Source organism: Sander lucioperca, chromosome 14 (genome assembly GCF_008315115.2).
Source record: "Sander lucioperca isolate FBNREF2018 chromosome 14, SLUC_FBN_1.2, whole genome shotgun sequence".
NCBI classification, from domain to species: domain Eukaryota; kingdom Metazoa; phylum Chordata; class Actinopteri; order Perciformes; family Percidae; genus Sander; species Sander lucioperca.
This window is the reverse complement of record NC_050186.1, coordinates 13,302,304-13,318,240: the sequence shown is the minus strand read 5'-3', so window position 1 is coordinate 13,318,240 and position 15,937 is coordinate 13,302,304. Positions and strand designations below refer to the sequence as shown.

The 15,937-nt window shown below is 39.8% G+C and overlaps 2 protein-coding genes across 4 annotated transcripts; one reads left to right on the top strand and one right to left on the bottom strand.

Annotated features, from left to right (window-relative positions):
* The first annotated feature begins 1,811 nt into the window (after nucleotides 1–1,811).
* On the top strand, nucleotides 1,812–13,236 carry tmem150c (transmembrane protein 150C). Of its 3 annotated transcripts, none has more exons than XM_031301299.2 (9): nucleotides 1,812–2,057; nucleotides 2,258–2,357; nucleotides 3,405–3,458; nucleotides 4,577–4,612; nucleotides 4,691–4,758; nucleotides 4,947–5,074; nucleotides 5,808–5,985; nucleotides 6,981–7,185; nucleotides 13,149–13,236. In XM_031301299.2, exons 1-9 carry the CDS (start codon nucleotides 1,967–1,969, stop codon nucleotides 13,150–13,152), a joined length of 864 nt encoding a protein of 287 aa, XP_031157159.1. In that variant the 5' UTR covers nucleotides 1,812–1,966; the 3' UTR covers nucleotides 13,153–13,236. The 3 variants fall into 3 exon arrangements, with proteins under 3 accessions (XP_031157159.1, XP_035847755.1, XP_031157160.1); XM_035991862.1 differs by lacking the exon at nucleotides 13,149–13,236 and adding an exon at nucleotides 2,141–2,187 and having other exon boundaries at nucleotides 1,815–2,057; nucleotides 6,981–7,189; XM_031301300.2 differs by lacking the exon at nucleotides 13,149–13,236 and having other exon boundaries at nucleotides 1,815–2,030; nucleotides 6,981–7,189.
* On the bottom strand, nucleotides 8,732–15,474 carry enoph1 (enolase-phosphatase 1). Its single transcript, XM_031301301.2, has 6 exons — nucleotides 15,087–15,474; nucleotides 14,355–14,456; nucleotides 13,130–13,332; nucleotides 11,208–11,340; nucleotides 10,889–11,012; nucleotides 8,732–9,696 (listed from the first exon to the last, which is right to left on the bottom strand). Exons 1-6 carry the CDS (start codon nucleotides 15,168–15,170, stop codon nucleotides 9,557–9,559), a joined length of 786 nt encoding a protein of 261 aa, XP_031157161.1. The 5' UTR covers nucleotides 15,171–15,474; the 3' UTR covers nucleotides 8,732–9,556.
* Between the last annotated feature and the right edge of the window lie 463 nt (nucleotides 15,475–15,937).

The window sequence follows — 15,937 nt, the reverse complement described above, 5'->3', positions numbered from 1 at the left end:
CGCCCTCATACTCTGCTTCTGACTGGCTAGTAGTCCTTACCTAGCTACTGAGCATGTGCGACTCCCAACAAAGATGAACAGAAGTGAGATGTCTCACTCTGTAGCTAAAACAGAGAGCTCAACACACAGGGTGAAAAGAGGAGCTGCAGCAATGTGCAGTACAACAAATATATGGTGTTGAAAATTAAACCATGTAAACCTATTCTGGTACAACCTCAAAATACAATTATGAACCTGAAAATGAGCATAACGTGGGCACTTTAAGAAACTTTGTTTAAATGCTTTAAGCAATTATTAATAAATTAGAAACTTTCAACATAATACACAGTAAAAGTCAGATAGTGTTGTGGGTGGGACATTAAGTCAGACTCAGTGGGAAGTGAAACCGAAGCAGAGGGACAGACACAGAGCTGGAGCCAAGCCAAAGTAGACCACTTTTTAATTATTTATGTTATCGGTTATCAGGTAAATAAAACGCTGATACAGATAATCTGCAAAATGCCAAAAAACGGTCCCTAGTCTGTATACCAGACAGTACGGTTAATCCCTCTTTATTAAAAGAAGGATATACACAATATAGATGGCAGGATTACAGCTTTACAGAGCTTTGTTATAACTCACAAAAAGCAGCTTCAAACTAAACTGTTGTGTCACATTCCTTTCACTGTTTACAACGGCGCTTCAGTTAAAAGTTCTGCTCTGTTTACTGAAGTCTTGTGTGTTTGTCATGGTCGGGTGATCCTGTTTGGGGGTTTCCGGTGGAGATGTGCTGTTGAACCGTTGTTTCCCCCAATCAATACTCCTTCCTGTACCAGAATACTCCTCTTCTTCATCTCTGTTACTTTGTGGTTATTTGATAAAACATACACAATATATCTACTGTTACTTACTTTCCACCATTGCAGACAATAGCTATAAACATATATCACTCATACAATACAAGACACTCTGAGGACCCCCATTTTGTCGGACGTCTCTTAAAATATACATTGAAATGGAGAGGACCATCTCTACCGGCATCACTACAATCAACATTTACATTATCATCATTCAAAAACATCAACAATGACTTTTTAAGATCTTATTGTAATTCATCCCATTTTGTACACTTTTTCTAATTGTCACTGCTGCTCAGTGTAACTGGTTTCTAACCTCCCCTGCACAATGTCGCACCGTGTGACTAAACTAAACTGTAACTTATGAACAAATTCCTTGCTACTGTTACTTTACTTAGTATTTCAACTTTATGGTATTTCATACTTATACTCCACCACATTTCAGAGGAAAATATTGCACATTTTACTCCACTACATTTTTGTAGTTACTTTGTAGATTCTGATTTTTAAGAAAAATATGAATCAACAAATAAATTGTAAATTACTCATCTCGCATGATTCCTTTATTGTTACACCTCAATTATTATAAGAGTAAAATTATTTGGGTTTGGCTCCTCAACATTGCAGAAACAAATAGCATAACAACAATAGGCTACACTATAAATAATGTGCATATAGTGTTTGAAAACATGCATATGGAAAAGCAGCAGCAACATGAATGTGATGTACACATTAATGCATCACTAATTATAATAATACTTCTAATAATATCTGCTTAATTTGTACTTTTACTTTTGGTACTCTTAAGTTTATTTAATTATACTTTTATACTTTTAAGGAAGATTTTGAATGCAGGATATTCTATTGTAACAAAGTAATTTTACACTGTAATACTGTAATAAATGAAAAAAATCCATCTCTGCATAATCGGATACTGTCTTTATTTATTTACAAGTCCACGCTTTTATTTTGAAGGACAGATACCGAAACCGGAAATCTGTCTTGCCAGGATTACATGTACTCATACCTGCTGTATGACGCCACGACGACATCACACCTTTATCAGTAATGAAAGAACTGTTGCCTGTTGCGACGTGTATTACCGACTATATATATATAAAATAATGTAGATGAGAAGTCTATGTAACGTTGCCGTATTTCCAGTCTACAAACATTTAGCTGAACCACGGAGCGGTGAGAGAATACCCTCAGGGCGGACAGGTAAGGCAGTCTTATCGACAGTTCATTTATGTTTACAAACCAGCAAGAATAACCTGTTTCCCACCCTCTATGTTTATTTTAAGTGCTATGTTCTCCTGCGTGCTCACTTCCTGTATCTCTCTTTTTTTAAGTAAATGTGCCCACACCATAGCATCTCCCTTATGACAATAAAACGTTTTTAACCGATTAATATCTTCCAGACAAACTCAGAGGAGACGCGATGTGGAGCTGGAGCAGCAGTCGGTGGGCTCTTCTACCTCCCGTCTACTCTGTGCTCACTGCTGCTGGACTGTGGCTGGTGTAAGTTCTGTTCATTGTAGGACTTCCTTTTTTTCTTTTTTTTTAAATAGAAAAAAGAACCCACATGTCAAGCTTTCTTTGACGGTTTCCTACAATATTTTGTACAGTGTGCTGGGGGATTAGGCCTAATTATAATCTCTGGTGCAGAGGTGGCAGGAAGCTTTTACATTGAGTCAAATCGCTGCTCTTTGTCTCCAGTGTTAAATAAATACTGAAGTCAAGGTGCAGTTTTGAACTACAGCACCTTGGAGTTCTTGTTCCCCTGCAAAATGTCAGTAAGGGAACAAAGCCGCTATAAAAAAAACTATAAAGAAATGCAAAACAGCTACGAAGAGACACAAACGACTACAAAAAGCAAGTACCAAGAGACACAAAACTAGGGCTGCAACTAACGATTATTTTCATAGTCGATTAATCTGTCGATTATTTTCTCGATTAATCAATTAGTTGTTTGATCTATAAAAATGTCAAAACATGGTGAAAAATGTGGATCAGTGTTTCCCAAAGCCTAAGAGGACGTCCTCAAATGTCATGTTCTGTCCAAAACTCAAAGATATTCAGTTTACTGTCACAGAGGAGAGAAGAAACTAGAAGATATTCACATTTAACAAGCTGGAATCAGAGAAAAAAATAAATAAATAAAATTAAAAAATGACTCAAATGATTAATCGATTATCAAAATAGTTGGCGATTAATTTAATAGTTGCCAACTAATCGATTAATCGATTCATCGTTGCACCTCTACACAAAATGACTACACTGATAAACAAAATGACTACAAAGAGACACAAAGGATTATCAAGAGACCGAAAATAACTAAAAAAAGATGCAAAAAGACTACAAAGAGACGCTAGGACTACAAGAAAATGCAAATAATTACAAAAAGACGCAGAATACTACAGAAAAAAAAGCCAAATGACAACACAGAGACACAAAATGACGACAAAGAGACAAAAACTACAGAAAGACGCAAATGACAGGTGATGCTACAGTATACTATAACTTCTATTCATCTTTAATATTATATTCCCTCCTTTGTTCTGATAGATACTTTGTAGCTGTAAATAATGAGAAGATCGCACCCCTGGGTTCGTCATACAGGTAAGAATAGGGCTGCACGGTATGACCTATAATCAAAATCACGATTAATTGCACATTTTACTTTGATAATGAAAAATTACGGACACTGCGTTTTTTTGGGGGGGCACAAGTTGCTCAGTTGACTCAGACTTGGTGTTTGAGTTATCCTCCGTTATGCTTTCTATGGTCCGGGCGAAGCCACGTGACTACACACATGGTAGAATGTTTTTAAAGTGCTCATATTATGCTTTTTGGCTTTTTCCCTTTCCTTTATTGTGTCATATATCTTTTTGTGCATGTTTACAAAGTGAAAAAGCCCAAAGTCCACCCCAAAGGGACTTACCATCTCCAACTGTTCACTAACTGCTCCAAACAGCTCTGTTGTAGTCCAGCCTTTACTTCAGAGACAAACGTGGTCACTTTGTAACACACGTTATAATGCTCGCCTAACTGCTAGCGTGGCACGCCCTCATACTCTGCTTCTGACTGGCTAGTAGTCCTTACCTAGTTACTGTCAGGGCACGCCCTCATACTCTGCTTCTGACTGGCTAGTAGTCCTCACCTAGCTACTGTCAGGGCACGCCCTCATACTCTGCTTCTGACTGGCTAGTAGTCCTCACCCAGCTACTGTCAGGGCACGCCCTCATACTCTGCTTCTGACTGGCTAGTAGTCCTTACCTAGCTACTGTCAGGGCACGCCCTCATACTCTGCTTCTGACTGGCTAGTAGTCCTTACCTAGCTACTGCGCATGTGCGACTCCCAACAAAGATGAACAGAAGTGAGAGGTCTCACTCTGTAGCTAAAACAGAGAGCTCAACACACAGGGTGAAAAGAGGAGCTGCAGCAATGTGCACTACAACAAAAATATGGTGTTTTTTTAAAATGAAACTATATGAACCTATTCTTTTACAACCTCTAAATACAATTATGAACCTGAAAATGAGCATAATATGAGCACTTTAAGGAGAAAGTAGGCCTATCAACAGGAATAAATAATCAAAATTATCGTCATGGAAAAAATACGTCGATACATTTTCAATTAATCGTCCAGACCTAGGTAAGAATCACACAATATCATCCAAAGATTACTTATTAATCTCTTTATCTTTGGGTTAATCTTGTTTTTATGTGTTTTCAGGAGAAGAAATGGATCGTTTTACCCTCCCTACATTAGGTACGTACTCATCATTCTTTCCTTATTGTTGTAAATCATTTTTATTTTAGCGACAAATCCAAATGTTTCCCATTCCAGTGTTGCAGGCAACTTTTCACCAGCCAGCTGCATCTTCAGCGAGGTCATGAACTTGTCTGCGTTTGGGGGTGAGTGCAGCGTTGATCGTTATAATACAAGATGTCACAAATGCAAACGCTGATATTTTGTTATTGCCAACAAATCCCATGAAAAGACTAAACCAATGTTGTGTTGGTGTGTCTTTAGGCTTTTTATACACACAATGCTTGTTAGCAGGATCGATTACATGGTTTCCGTTGGTTCTTCTCTATTTCAGGGTTCGTAATTGCTGTCCTCAGATACCTTCAGCTGAAACACAGAACATACCATCAGTGGCTGAATGCTGGTAGTCTGGTGGCTTTCTCTATCGGCTGCTTTGGAATGACACTGGTTGGAAACTTCCAGGTAACGTGCACCACTGACATTATTCAAATACATGTACTGTATGTACATGTATTTGAATATTATTGATGGATGGATGGATGGATGGAGGGGAGAAATAAGATAAGTAATACACTATGTACAAATAAAGATAAAATAAGGTTAAGTAATACTCTACTGGTCAAAAGTTTGGGGTCACTTAGAAATTTCCATTTCACTCCATTACAGACAGAATACCAGCAATACCAGTAATATGTACAATACAGTAAAAAAGATGAAGATATTGAAATTTGCAATATAAAAGGAAGAGTTCCTGAGTGTCTTCTTTTACATAAAGTGGCCAGTGCAGATCCTGATGGGGTGGGAGAGGAGGTTCAGAGTCCAGCGTTCTCGGGGGCTGAGGGGAGAGGAGGGGAGGGAGAGAGTGGAGGGTGTTGAGCTTCCTGACAGCTTAGGGAATGAAGCTGTTGGCTGGTCTGGTGGAACAGGCTCGGATGCTCCGGTATCGTCTCCCAGATGGAGGCAGAGTGTGTGATCTTGGTGAATTTGTTTTTGTTAGAAATGGTGAGCATGTTGTAGAAACAGGGGGAACAGTACAGCAGGATGGGTTGTAAAGTAACAGCAGGAGGTGTGGAGCAACAGAAAGTGCTCTGAGTTTACAGATGACATGTCATCTCTGCTGAGATTGTTTGTGGATATCGGTGACGTGTTGATCAGAACTGAGATTATTGTCTTAATTGATTGGTTTTGGTTTAAGGTATTTACTGAGGAGATGATCCACAACTTTGGCACCTTAATGACGTTTGGACTGGGAACGCTGTACTGCTGGGTGCAGTCCTTCATCACCCTGAGAGTGGACCTGAAGAATGAAGGGAGGAAGGCTGGGATCATCCGCTTCCTGTTGTCTGGATCCATCACTGTCTGCATGATCCTCTGTATCCTTTTACTCCGACCGCTTTAAGACTGTAATGAACATATTGTTTAAAAGGTAACGACTGACCAACTGTACTGTATGTTGTGAATTTAAAGAGGCCATTTGACTGACCATCATTTGAGTCATTGGGTTTGTCAAATATAAGAAAATAGTAAAAGAAAAAATATACATCATAAGATTCCTAAACCCAAAAATATTCAAAGCAGCAAATCCTGGAATCGTCAAATATTAAAAATTGTTGATGAACGATAAATCAACTAATGTCAGCTCTAATATAAAATATATGTATCTATAGATCTATCGTTAAGTAGTTTGCCTGTACCTTTAACGATACCACTCTCATGTCTGTACTGTAAAATATGAAGCTACACTTAGCTTAGCATAGTATAAAGACTGGAAATAGCTAGCCTGGCTCTGTCCAAAATGTTCAGACACATTTGGACAGAACTTCTGTAGCTGTTTCTCCGTGTTTCCAGTTTTTATGCTAAGCTAAGCTAACTGGCTGCTGGCTTTATTGCCAGACCTTCCTCCACAGCGCTGCGGAGGCGAGTCCACACAGCATTCCGGGATGGGAGAAAAACGTGCTCTGGTTTATTGGCATTTCTTTAAACCAATCACAATCGTCGCGGATGGCGCTAAGCGCCGGACGGAGCAACGGTGCCTCTGCAAAATAGCCTCGGGAAGGAACTTGTTTTGGTGGAACGTGTACGTTCAAAAGTTGTTTTAATCGTGCAACAGAAAACTCAGATTGGACAGATAGTCTAGCTAGCTGTTTGGATCTCCCTGCAGAGATCTGAGGAGCAGTTAACCATAGTCCTCAGAAATCCACCGGAGGTTAGAACGCCAACACAAAGAAAACGGAAGGTAACAGACATCTGGCGGAATTTCCAGCGGCACCTGAACAATCCCGGAAATTAAACATTGCAGATAAAGACTATGTTTTCATGATCTGTAATCCCTCATTTTCACATGTCATCCTTAACTCACCGGCTGCAGACTTCTCCCTGATAGGTCAGCGTCTCCACATGCAAGCAGCTCAGTCCCAGTGGGCGCTGGTCATGTTGTTCATCACCTTCCTCGGCACTTTTGCCATCGAGTTTCGCCACAACCGCTTCGACATCGTGTGCACAGACAACTCTGGGCGTACAGTGAGCCGGTCAGAGGCGCTCTCTGAAGCGTCCAGGTACCAGCCGGACCAAATGTAGGGATGTCACACTGTCTCACGTTTAAAGAGCCTCAGGTTTAACTGCAGGAGGCGCATGGATCAGGAACTTTAAGATGCATTTATTCCATCTTTTTTTACTCTACTTACTCTTACCAAATAATCACCACTTCATGTACGCATGTTTGACTGTTAGGTATGTTTTTATCTACAAACATTCAAAAGTAGAAAATCATTGTACTCATTTCTCTTTATATGCAAGGACACATTTTTTTAAACATTACAAACATCTAAATGTTTTACTTTTCTATATCTATATCTATAGATGTTATGAATCAAAACGCAAGTTTGCACAGTACGCAATCAGTATCAATAAAAATACAGCAACATTGTTTTTGTAGTCTTCAGTGTCGATAAATTTAGCACCTTTTGAGTTTTCATACTGTTTCTTCAGTAGGTTTTTCCAAAGAAAACTGTCTAGAGTTATTGTAGATATATTATAGAGATGTATTATAGTATGGATTGTCTTTTTGGAAAGATAAAGCCAGCAGTAGCTTAGCTTAGCATAAAGACGGGAAACAGATAGCCTGGCTCTTTGGAGAAATTAAAGTCTATAGTTAAAAACTTTATTTTTTAAAGGAACACGCCGACTTATTGGGACTTTAGCTTATTCACCGTATCCCCCAGAGTTAGATAAGTCCATACATGGAAGGTCACATGAGACACAGCCATCTTCTAACCGTATACAAACTGGGAACTATTTTCTCAGAAGGCGAAGCACTGCTACTGCTGCTACTTGGGCGGAGTGACAGTTTGTATACGGTTAGAAGACGGCTGTGTCTCATGTGACCTTGTTAATTGTACCTCTGTGACTCTACAAATCACAACATGGTGGCGTTATTTTGTCACTTATTGGAAGCAGTAGGCTAGATGGAGCCGGTTACCTCCAGAATCTGTGCTAAGCTACGCTAGCGGTGGGTGCGTCAGACAGAGTTACAACACGCACGGAGATGAGAAGTGTATGTATGGACTTATCTAACTCTGGGGGATACGGTGAATAAGATAAAGTCCCAATAAGTCGGCGTGTATTTCCAGAGGAATTTCTTTAAAGGAACTCCATTTTAAAAAGAATAGTACAACACTGTGGGAAATGCACTTGTTTTCTTGCTGTCAGACAAGAAGATTGTCACTTTGTGTCTGTACGGTAAATACGAAGCTATCGCTTGCAGCCAGTTAGCTTAGCATAAAGAGTGGAAACAGCTAGCCTAGCTCTGTCCTAAGGTAACAAAATCCTCCTCTAAAGCTCACTAATTAACACTAGTTATATATTTATCGTAGACAAACATAACGTATTTCACAAAATGTAAAAATAAACGTCCTTTAAAAATGTTGGCACATGAAACCAAAACGAATATCTGTATGGCTCAATACCAGTACAGATAATTGAGAAACTTTTTTTTGGACCCTTAAACCATTTTAGATTTACACTAAAGTGTTTAATGTACAAGCTTTTCCATGACATAGAACGTCAGGTATTTTTTAGACACAGTCGAACATAAACATTGGACTGAGGGAGAAGACAGGCTTATGTGTGAGACAAGGCATTTATTGGAAGCAAGATTTTAGATAATCATTTCCTGAATCATACCACTTATGTTTCACGCACATTAATCCTCAATTTGGCAATTTATTTCGGGTAACTTTCCAACACCAACGTTACGAGGATGGCACATTTAAATAGACACCATTCACCTGCTGAGTAGACTAATTAAGACAACGTTTGATATGAGAACTTCCTGCCAGCAGCAGCAGCACTGCTGAGTGCATCTACACTGTAGTTCTACTTTCTAAAACATGACAACGTTAAACAGTTCAAACACTGGATAAAACTTCAAACATCTGCAACACGTGTGTACAGTATGTGTAGAGGGGAGAAAACCGCACACGGATGGGAAATGTTTACTAAACGGTGACGAAATACAACACATACAGTTGGAAAGTTTGGAAGCGGTTCAGCGACCAAAATACGGTTCATCTAAAAAGGTAAAGTAACTTCACAGGTTATGTGCAGTTTCCATCAGGCTTAGTTCTCTTCTCAGTCAATCAAATGGTCCGATGAGAGTGATGCTCCTACGTAGATCTGTTTCCATACATGTGAAGGGCATCCTGAAAGACCTGTGTAGATGGACTTCTTACAGACTGGGACTATGTTAGCCCTACTGGTGGCTAACTGGAGTACCCGCAGCAGCTCCTACACTTCTTGAACTGTCAACGTGGCACAAACAAAAACAGAGTTGCAAAAAAGGAAGGCGGTGAAGGGGGAGCTGGGGGGGGCTAGAGAAGAGAAGGAACAGGTCAGTATGGAACGAAGTCGGAGAAGTTCTCCCTGTCTTCTTCCACACACACTACGTTAAGCCCGTCCCGTCAGTTCAAGTTGGCTAAAGGATGTAACGAGGTCATAGTGGGCCCTCTCGTCATCCGTCAGCTCCAGGTTTCCAGGCCGGACCACCACCACCACGTTCACCCCGGCTTCTTCAGCTGCTTTAGCCTCTGCAAACGACAAATACACGAGTGAATATTAGGGGTGGGGTGGGGGGGAATCAATACAGCATAGCATTGCGATATTTTCTGTGGCAATACTGTATCGATACCCAGATGCCAAGTGTCGATCTTTTATTATATACATTGCACATGAGAATTTAACTTTTTGGTACTAGAATAATATTTGCTTTGTCAGTCCACTAGATGGTGCAGTTGTAAGAAACAAACAAAGAAGTTTATCTTTTTAGATGAAACAGATGTTGACCTAGTTTTCCTTTGGGGGGGACATCATTTGAAGTTGGAAAAAAGGTCATAAATTGCAATATATCGTATGGTGACGTAGGTAATGTGATAATATTGCATCGTGGGGCCTTTGGTGATTCCCACCCCTAATGAATATATGGATCCAAAATGTAAAGCAACATTAACAGAGCCTTACTGCAAAATGAAATGCATTTTGTTTTGTTTGCTTTTTGGCATTTTGTGCCCATTAAACTTAGTATAATCCAGACCACGATTAGTGCTGTTGGGCCTCATTCACAAATATCTTTTTTGAAAACTGTTGTTGAGAAAGGACCGGAGAAAAATGCGTCAGATCATGATGTGTTTTTAAACCGCAGAATTGTTTGCACATTTGTTAGACCTCAAGGATACACACAATGAGTTTTCTTGAGTAACACCGGATGTAAACAGAAACTTTGTGTACGTGAAAACTCCGCAGGGCGCCTTTAACAAGACTAGCAGCTTTGTGAGGTGCTTCGAGCTAAATGCTAATGTCAACAGACTAACGTGCTCACAATACTAGCATGCTGATGTAATGTTTATCGTCTTAGTTCAACATTTGCTAATTAACAGACTCAAACGAAGTCTGCAGATGTTTGTTTTTTTTTTACAGTTTTCAGCGATGATCTAGAATGAAAATCTGTGGAAGTTAGCGGATTGTTTTTCTGCTTGAGGTGAAGATGGGTTGTTTTTTTTTATTTGTGTAAAATCGCCGAAAAATTCTGCGCCCGTAGATTCCGTGTGGCCCCCGCGAATCAGCACTAAACACAAAATGTACATACAACTGAGGCTGATGGGAATATGATAACACAAAACTCAAGTAGCGTACTAAATCATATAATCACATTAAAAAGGAACATATTCTAGTATGTATTATTAGCAAGACTTCCACAAACCATGTTGCCGTTAACAGTCTTACCACGAGTGACGTCGGTCAAGAATGTGATTTCCTCGGGTTGACAGCCAATCCGCTCAGCAATTCTCTCGTAGCTTTTGCATTCCACTTTAGCTCCTATACTGGTGTCAAAGTGACCATCGAATAACTGAAACGTTTTGAAAAAGAACATCTCAGCATGACATTACAATTGCCTGTAATCAATTAAAAACAACAATTAAACCAACAAATTGGTTAAAAAAAAAAGAAAAAAAAAAGACATATGGTAAACTATGTTTGTATTGAAATATGTTAATCTTCTTGTGAGTATTAAACACACGATGAGAGAGGCGGCTGTACTTACATCTAAAACATCTCCTTCGACAGAGTATCCAAACAGAAGTTTCTGTGCCTCCACGCTTCCAGACGAGTAAATGTACACTTTTAGTCCCTGTCCTCTCCATCTTTTGATGGATGGAATAACATCCTGATAGACCCTGTTTGCAACAAAATCAGAAGACAAACATTATTTAAAAGACCTCATATTATGCTCATTTTCAGGTTCATAATTGTATTTAGAGGTTGTACCTAATAAAACACCATATATTTGTTGTACTGCACATTGCTGCAGCTCCTCTTTTCACCCTGTGTGTTGAGCTCTCTGTTTTAGCTACAGAGTGAGACATCGCACTTCTGTTCCATCTTTGTTGGGAGTCACACATGCGCAGCGTATGAGGGCGTGCCCTGACAGTAGCTAGGTAAGGACTACTAGCCAGTCAGAAGCAGAGTATGAGGGCGTGCCCTGACAGTACCTAGGTAAGGACTACTAGCCAGTCAGAAGCAGAGTATGAGGGCGTGCCATGCTAGCAGCTAGGTGAGCATTATAACGTGTGTTACAAAGTGACCACGTTTGTCTCTGAAGTAAAGGCTGGACTACAACAGAGCTGTTTGGAGCAGTTTGTGAACAGTGTTTTCTGTTGGAGATGGTAAGTCCCTTTGGGGTGGACTTTGGACTTTTTCACTTTGTAAACCTATAACGTGCACAAAAAAGATATTTAACTCAATAAAGGAAAGGGAAAAAGCCAAAAAGCATGATATGAGCACTTTACAGCTGCTGATTGTTTTTCTGTCGACTGACTTAATAATTGGCTAGCACATGACCATCATTTGATGAAGCGTTCAGTTAAGATACATATTCATGTTGATCACGTTTTCTGGAAGTCCGGCTCAACGGATGTACATTGCTGGGATAAAACCTGACATCCCCTTGTGCTTTCTAAAATATCTGGAGTTAGCGGACGGTTGTTTAAAGAAATACAGACAAGCTGCGTTTTTTTCCCCCCTACGCTTTCAAACGAACTCTGGAACGGTTTGTGGTGAGAACGCGATCCGACCTCGAACCGCACCGACTACTACACACTGTGCACGTCTGAGCTAATGTCTCCTGTAGTCAGGTGTGCTTAGCAATCTGCGATTGCGGCAGAACATGCAAACTGTAGCAGCCCAGTTTCTCTCACAGAAATAGACTGCAGTCAAGCTCGCCGTCCGTCACCCGCATCTCCGTGGTCAAACCAGCCGCCACTGAAGTTGGAGACGGCCACCGGCAGAGCAGAGCAAAGTCTTGGTGACCAGAGCAGACGTAGTAACGTCCCTCATGAGAAACAATGTCTGATTATTTAAATGAAATGAGCTGGTTTGACCGTGGAGATGCAAGAAATATGCACTAGTCCAGAACGCAAATTTACAAATCCTACTATAACCACGCCAAGACCCGCCCTTCAATAGCATTTATTGGCCAGGCGTCCGTGCTTACGCAAGGTAACGTAACCCCATTTGTTCAGGTCCTATCCCCTGACCAATCGGCTATCCTAACCATAACCACTCGAGGTCAATGCCTAACCCCAACCAATCGAGCTGTTTCGTAGGGCGGGTCTTTGCGTGACCATAGTAGGATTCGTAAATGTGCGTCCAGAACACAGGACCTTCTTCCTGTATTTACTTGTTTGCGCCCGCCCCCAGACACATCCGACCAATAAGTAAGAGTGAACAATTTAGCCTAATTTGTAATGACGCTTGGATTTTTCCAGGTTTGAAACAAAACCGAGCCAAGGGGAATGGTTTCAAGTTTACAAACTCATCAACTGATTCGGACCGAAGCGAACCAGCTATAGGTGTGAAATTGCCCTTACATGTCTAGAAACCCTGCCGAGTCATGACTCAAGTTTGAACAGAGGATATGTATAAACGACTGTATTTTGAAGTGAGGAAAATGATCAGTGTACTTACTCGCCTTTGATTCTCCCAGATGAATAAGCTGCCCTCCACATGTGCCCCTGGAGCTGTTTGAGTGCTGTTGACTTCCTGTCTGCTGCCATTTGCCAAAGCACATTATCCATTACTTCCCTAATGGCCTTCTCCTCGTCTGTGTGAACCGTCTGGTCCACGGTGTGGACTGGGCACGACCGATTCTGTCTCATGTCCTCTTCAATCTGCAACGACAGCCAGGCTTTTTTTTATTATTATTATTAAGGGAACGCCATTAAAATCCTCGGGTCTCAGGAGTAACAAACATGCTTTTTCACCAGGTTTTGGATCACATTTATTTGAACATTTTGTTGTCCACAGGTGTAGCGTTCCCTGCTTCAAGTCTCAATATTTTAAGTAAAATAAATAGACTATTTAAGACTTAAATAACTAAATTTTGCAGGACAATCTGCAAAGTCCTGCATCCTGACGCATTTGCTATGTACATGGACTATGAGGTTAAAATTTTGACTTTCTAATTTATGAGTGTTTACATCCATATTGTGTGATATTGAAAATTTGTAAACCTTGTCCCTAATTTTAGGGGGAATCAAATGTAATTAGACAAATTAACATTAAGATTTGAAGAAATGTTTTGCATTATTATAAATATACAACAAATCCATCATCTGTGCAAATCACCAACATATAAAACGGTGAATCAGGACAATTCTCTACCAAATATAATATTGGTTTGTTGGAAGAATGTATGCCATATATGTCAGTATATTAATACACACTGTAGAGCTGAAACTAGTAGTTACAGTATATTCTATTCTATATTATAATCAATTCATCATTTTTACAAGCAAAAATGACAATATTCCACTTTCTCAAAAGGTTAATATTTGCTAGTTTTCTTAATCTGATATGATACTAAACCAAACATATTTGTGTTTTGGACTGTTGGTTAAAAAAAAACAAGCAACATGAATATGCCAACTTGAATTTTTTGGGAAATTATGATGGACATTTTTTTTTCCTGACATTTTATGGACCAAATGATTAGTCGTTTCATCAAGAAAATAATGAAGAGATTAGTTGATCAAAACTAATCAATAGTCTCTGGCCTAATACACTGACATGCATGTCGAGGGCCAAAGTCTTCCCTCGTTCACTCACTGAGCCGTTGACACTAAGAGATTGTCGGCAGGAAGAGGTTGGTTCTTAAATTTGATTAAATCCTGAAAGCTCATCCCTCCTTTACCTGTTTCTTTAGGAGATGAACATCTTGTTTGCACTCGTCCTCCTCCCAGTGAGTAGACAAATACTCCTCAAGATGCTCCCTGATGTATGGAAATAAGATATCCTGGAAAACACAAAGTGGACTCATTAGGTGGGTGCTTACAGGGGGGAAAATTAATAATTCAGACATAAAATGTACTAGTTCATATTCATTCAAAAAAAAAATCAAGACTGTATACTAAGAAGAGGCAAAATGGTCAAATATTACTATTTAATGTAACCATTTTTTGTGTTCTGGTTTCATAAATGAAGAACAATTACATACAAAGACTCTACAGGATGATATTTTTCCCTTAGCAACTGCCATGTTTTTTCCCAAATAATGTACATATTTTTAGGCATTCTTTTATCTCAAATAGCTGCTGTATATGTGAGAGAGAAACATCCCCTTGGTTTGGAATGAGCCCCAAATGATTTCAAACACGTGTGTATGTAATGTGAATAGAAAGGGAACAACGAAGAAAGGAAGAATGAAAGTATAAAAATCTGAAAAAGCGTTAAATTGAGCTATGACTCTGCCACAAAAGTCCAAAATAGTCAAACACCGTCAAGCTAACTGGTTTAGCTGGCCCCGCTACTGGTGACAGTCATCTGTTAGCTTAGCTGTTATCTTTGTTAAGAGTCGTTGTTGAGCGCTAAATAATTAGCTTATCATAGTATGTTCAAAACAGCATTTCCATAACATAAAACGCACCTTTACAAACGTGATTGGTGTTGTTGTCCCTTCGATATCCAGCAAGAGTGCACTGGTACAAGCAGGAATTGAAACAGTGGCCATTTTTTAGGAGAGTCTGCTGCAGCTTGTTAGCTGACGTTAGCTTATAAATTAGCAGCACCACCGTGTTAAATTAAGCGCTCTTCTCTGGTGCTCTGACCCCGGGATAGGTGAAGCAGAGTGAAGAGTAGCCAGGCGCGAAGAGAGGTACCACCTGGTTAGATGTAAGTCGCTAGCTAGCTGTGCTTTGCCATCAGCTGATGCTGACACTGACTGTAGTGAAGGAGCAGTGAGTGAGCACACATGTTCAGAGCTTACAGTCCGAGCTGTCAGTTCAGGCTGCAGCTTGGTGGGGGCGCTACTGAGCGTGTTGTTCCTCTTCTTTTAGGTTTATTGGCGGTTGGCAAACAACGATTTGGTGCATTACCGCCTCCATCTGGTACGGAGTGTGGATCAGACTATAACATATCGTCACCTTCCTAAAATAATGGCCTAAAGTCATCTTTTGACAAAAATGATTTTCTTGCCTAAATCATCTCCTCATGGTGCTGGCCAGGTCATGTGATTCTACACCTTTAGTATAATGGCCTATCTATCTATCTATCTATCTATCTATCTATCTATCTATTTATCTATCTATGTGTATATATATATATATATATATATATATATATATATATATATATATAATGTGTAATCAAGTGATGACTGATTAACAGTAATGTAAATGCTAAATGCCCTAATACCTGTTGATACTACAACAATGCAAAGTATAGGCTCTTAACCTTGCAGTTTTGCACATATCATGTAAGACTCGATTTCTCCATTTC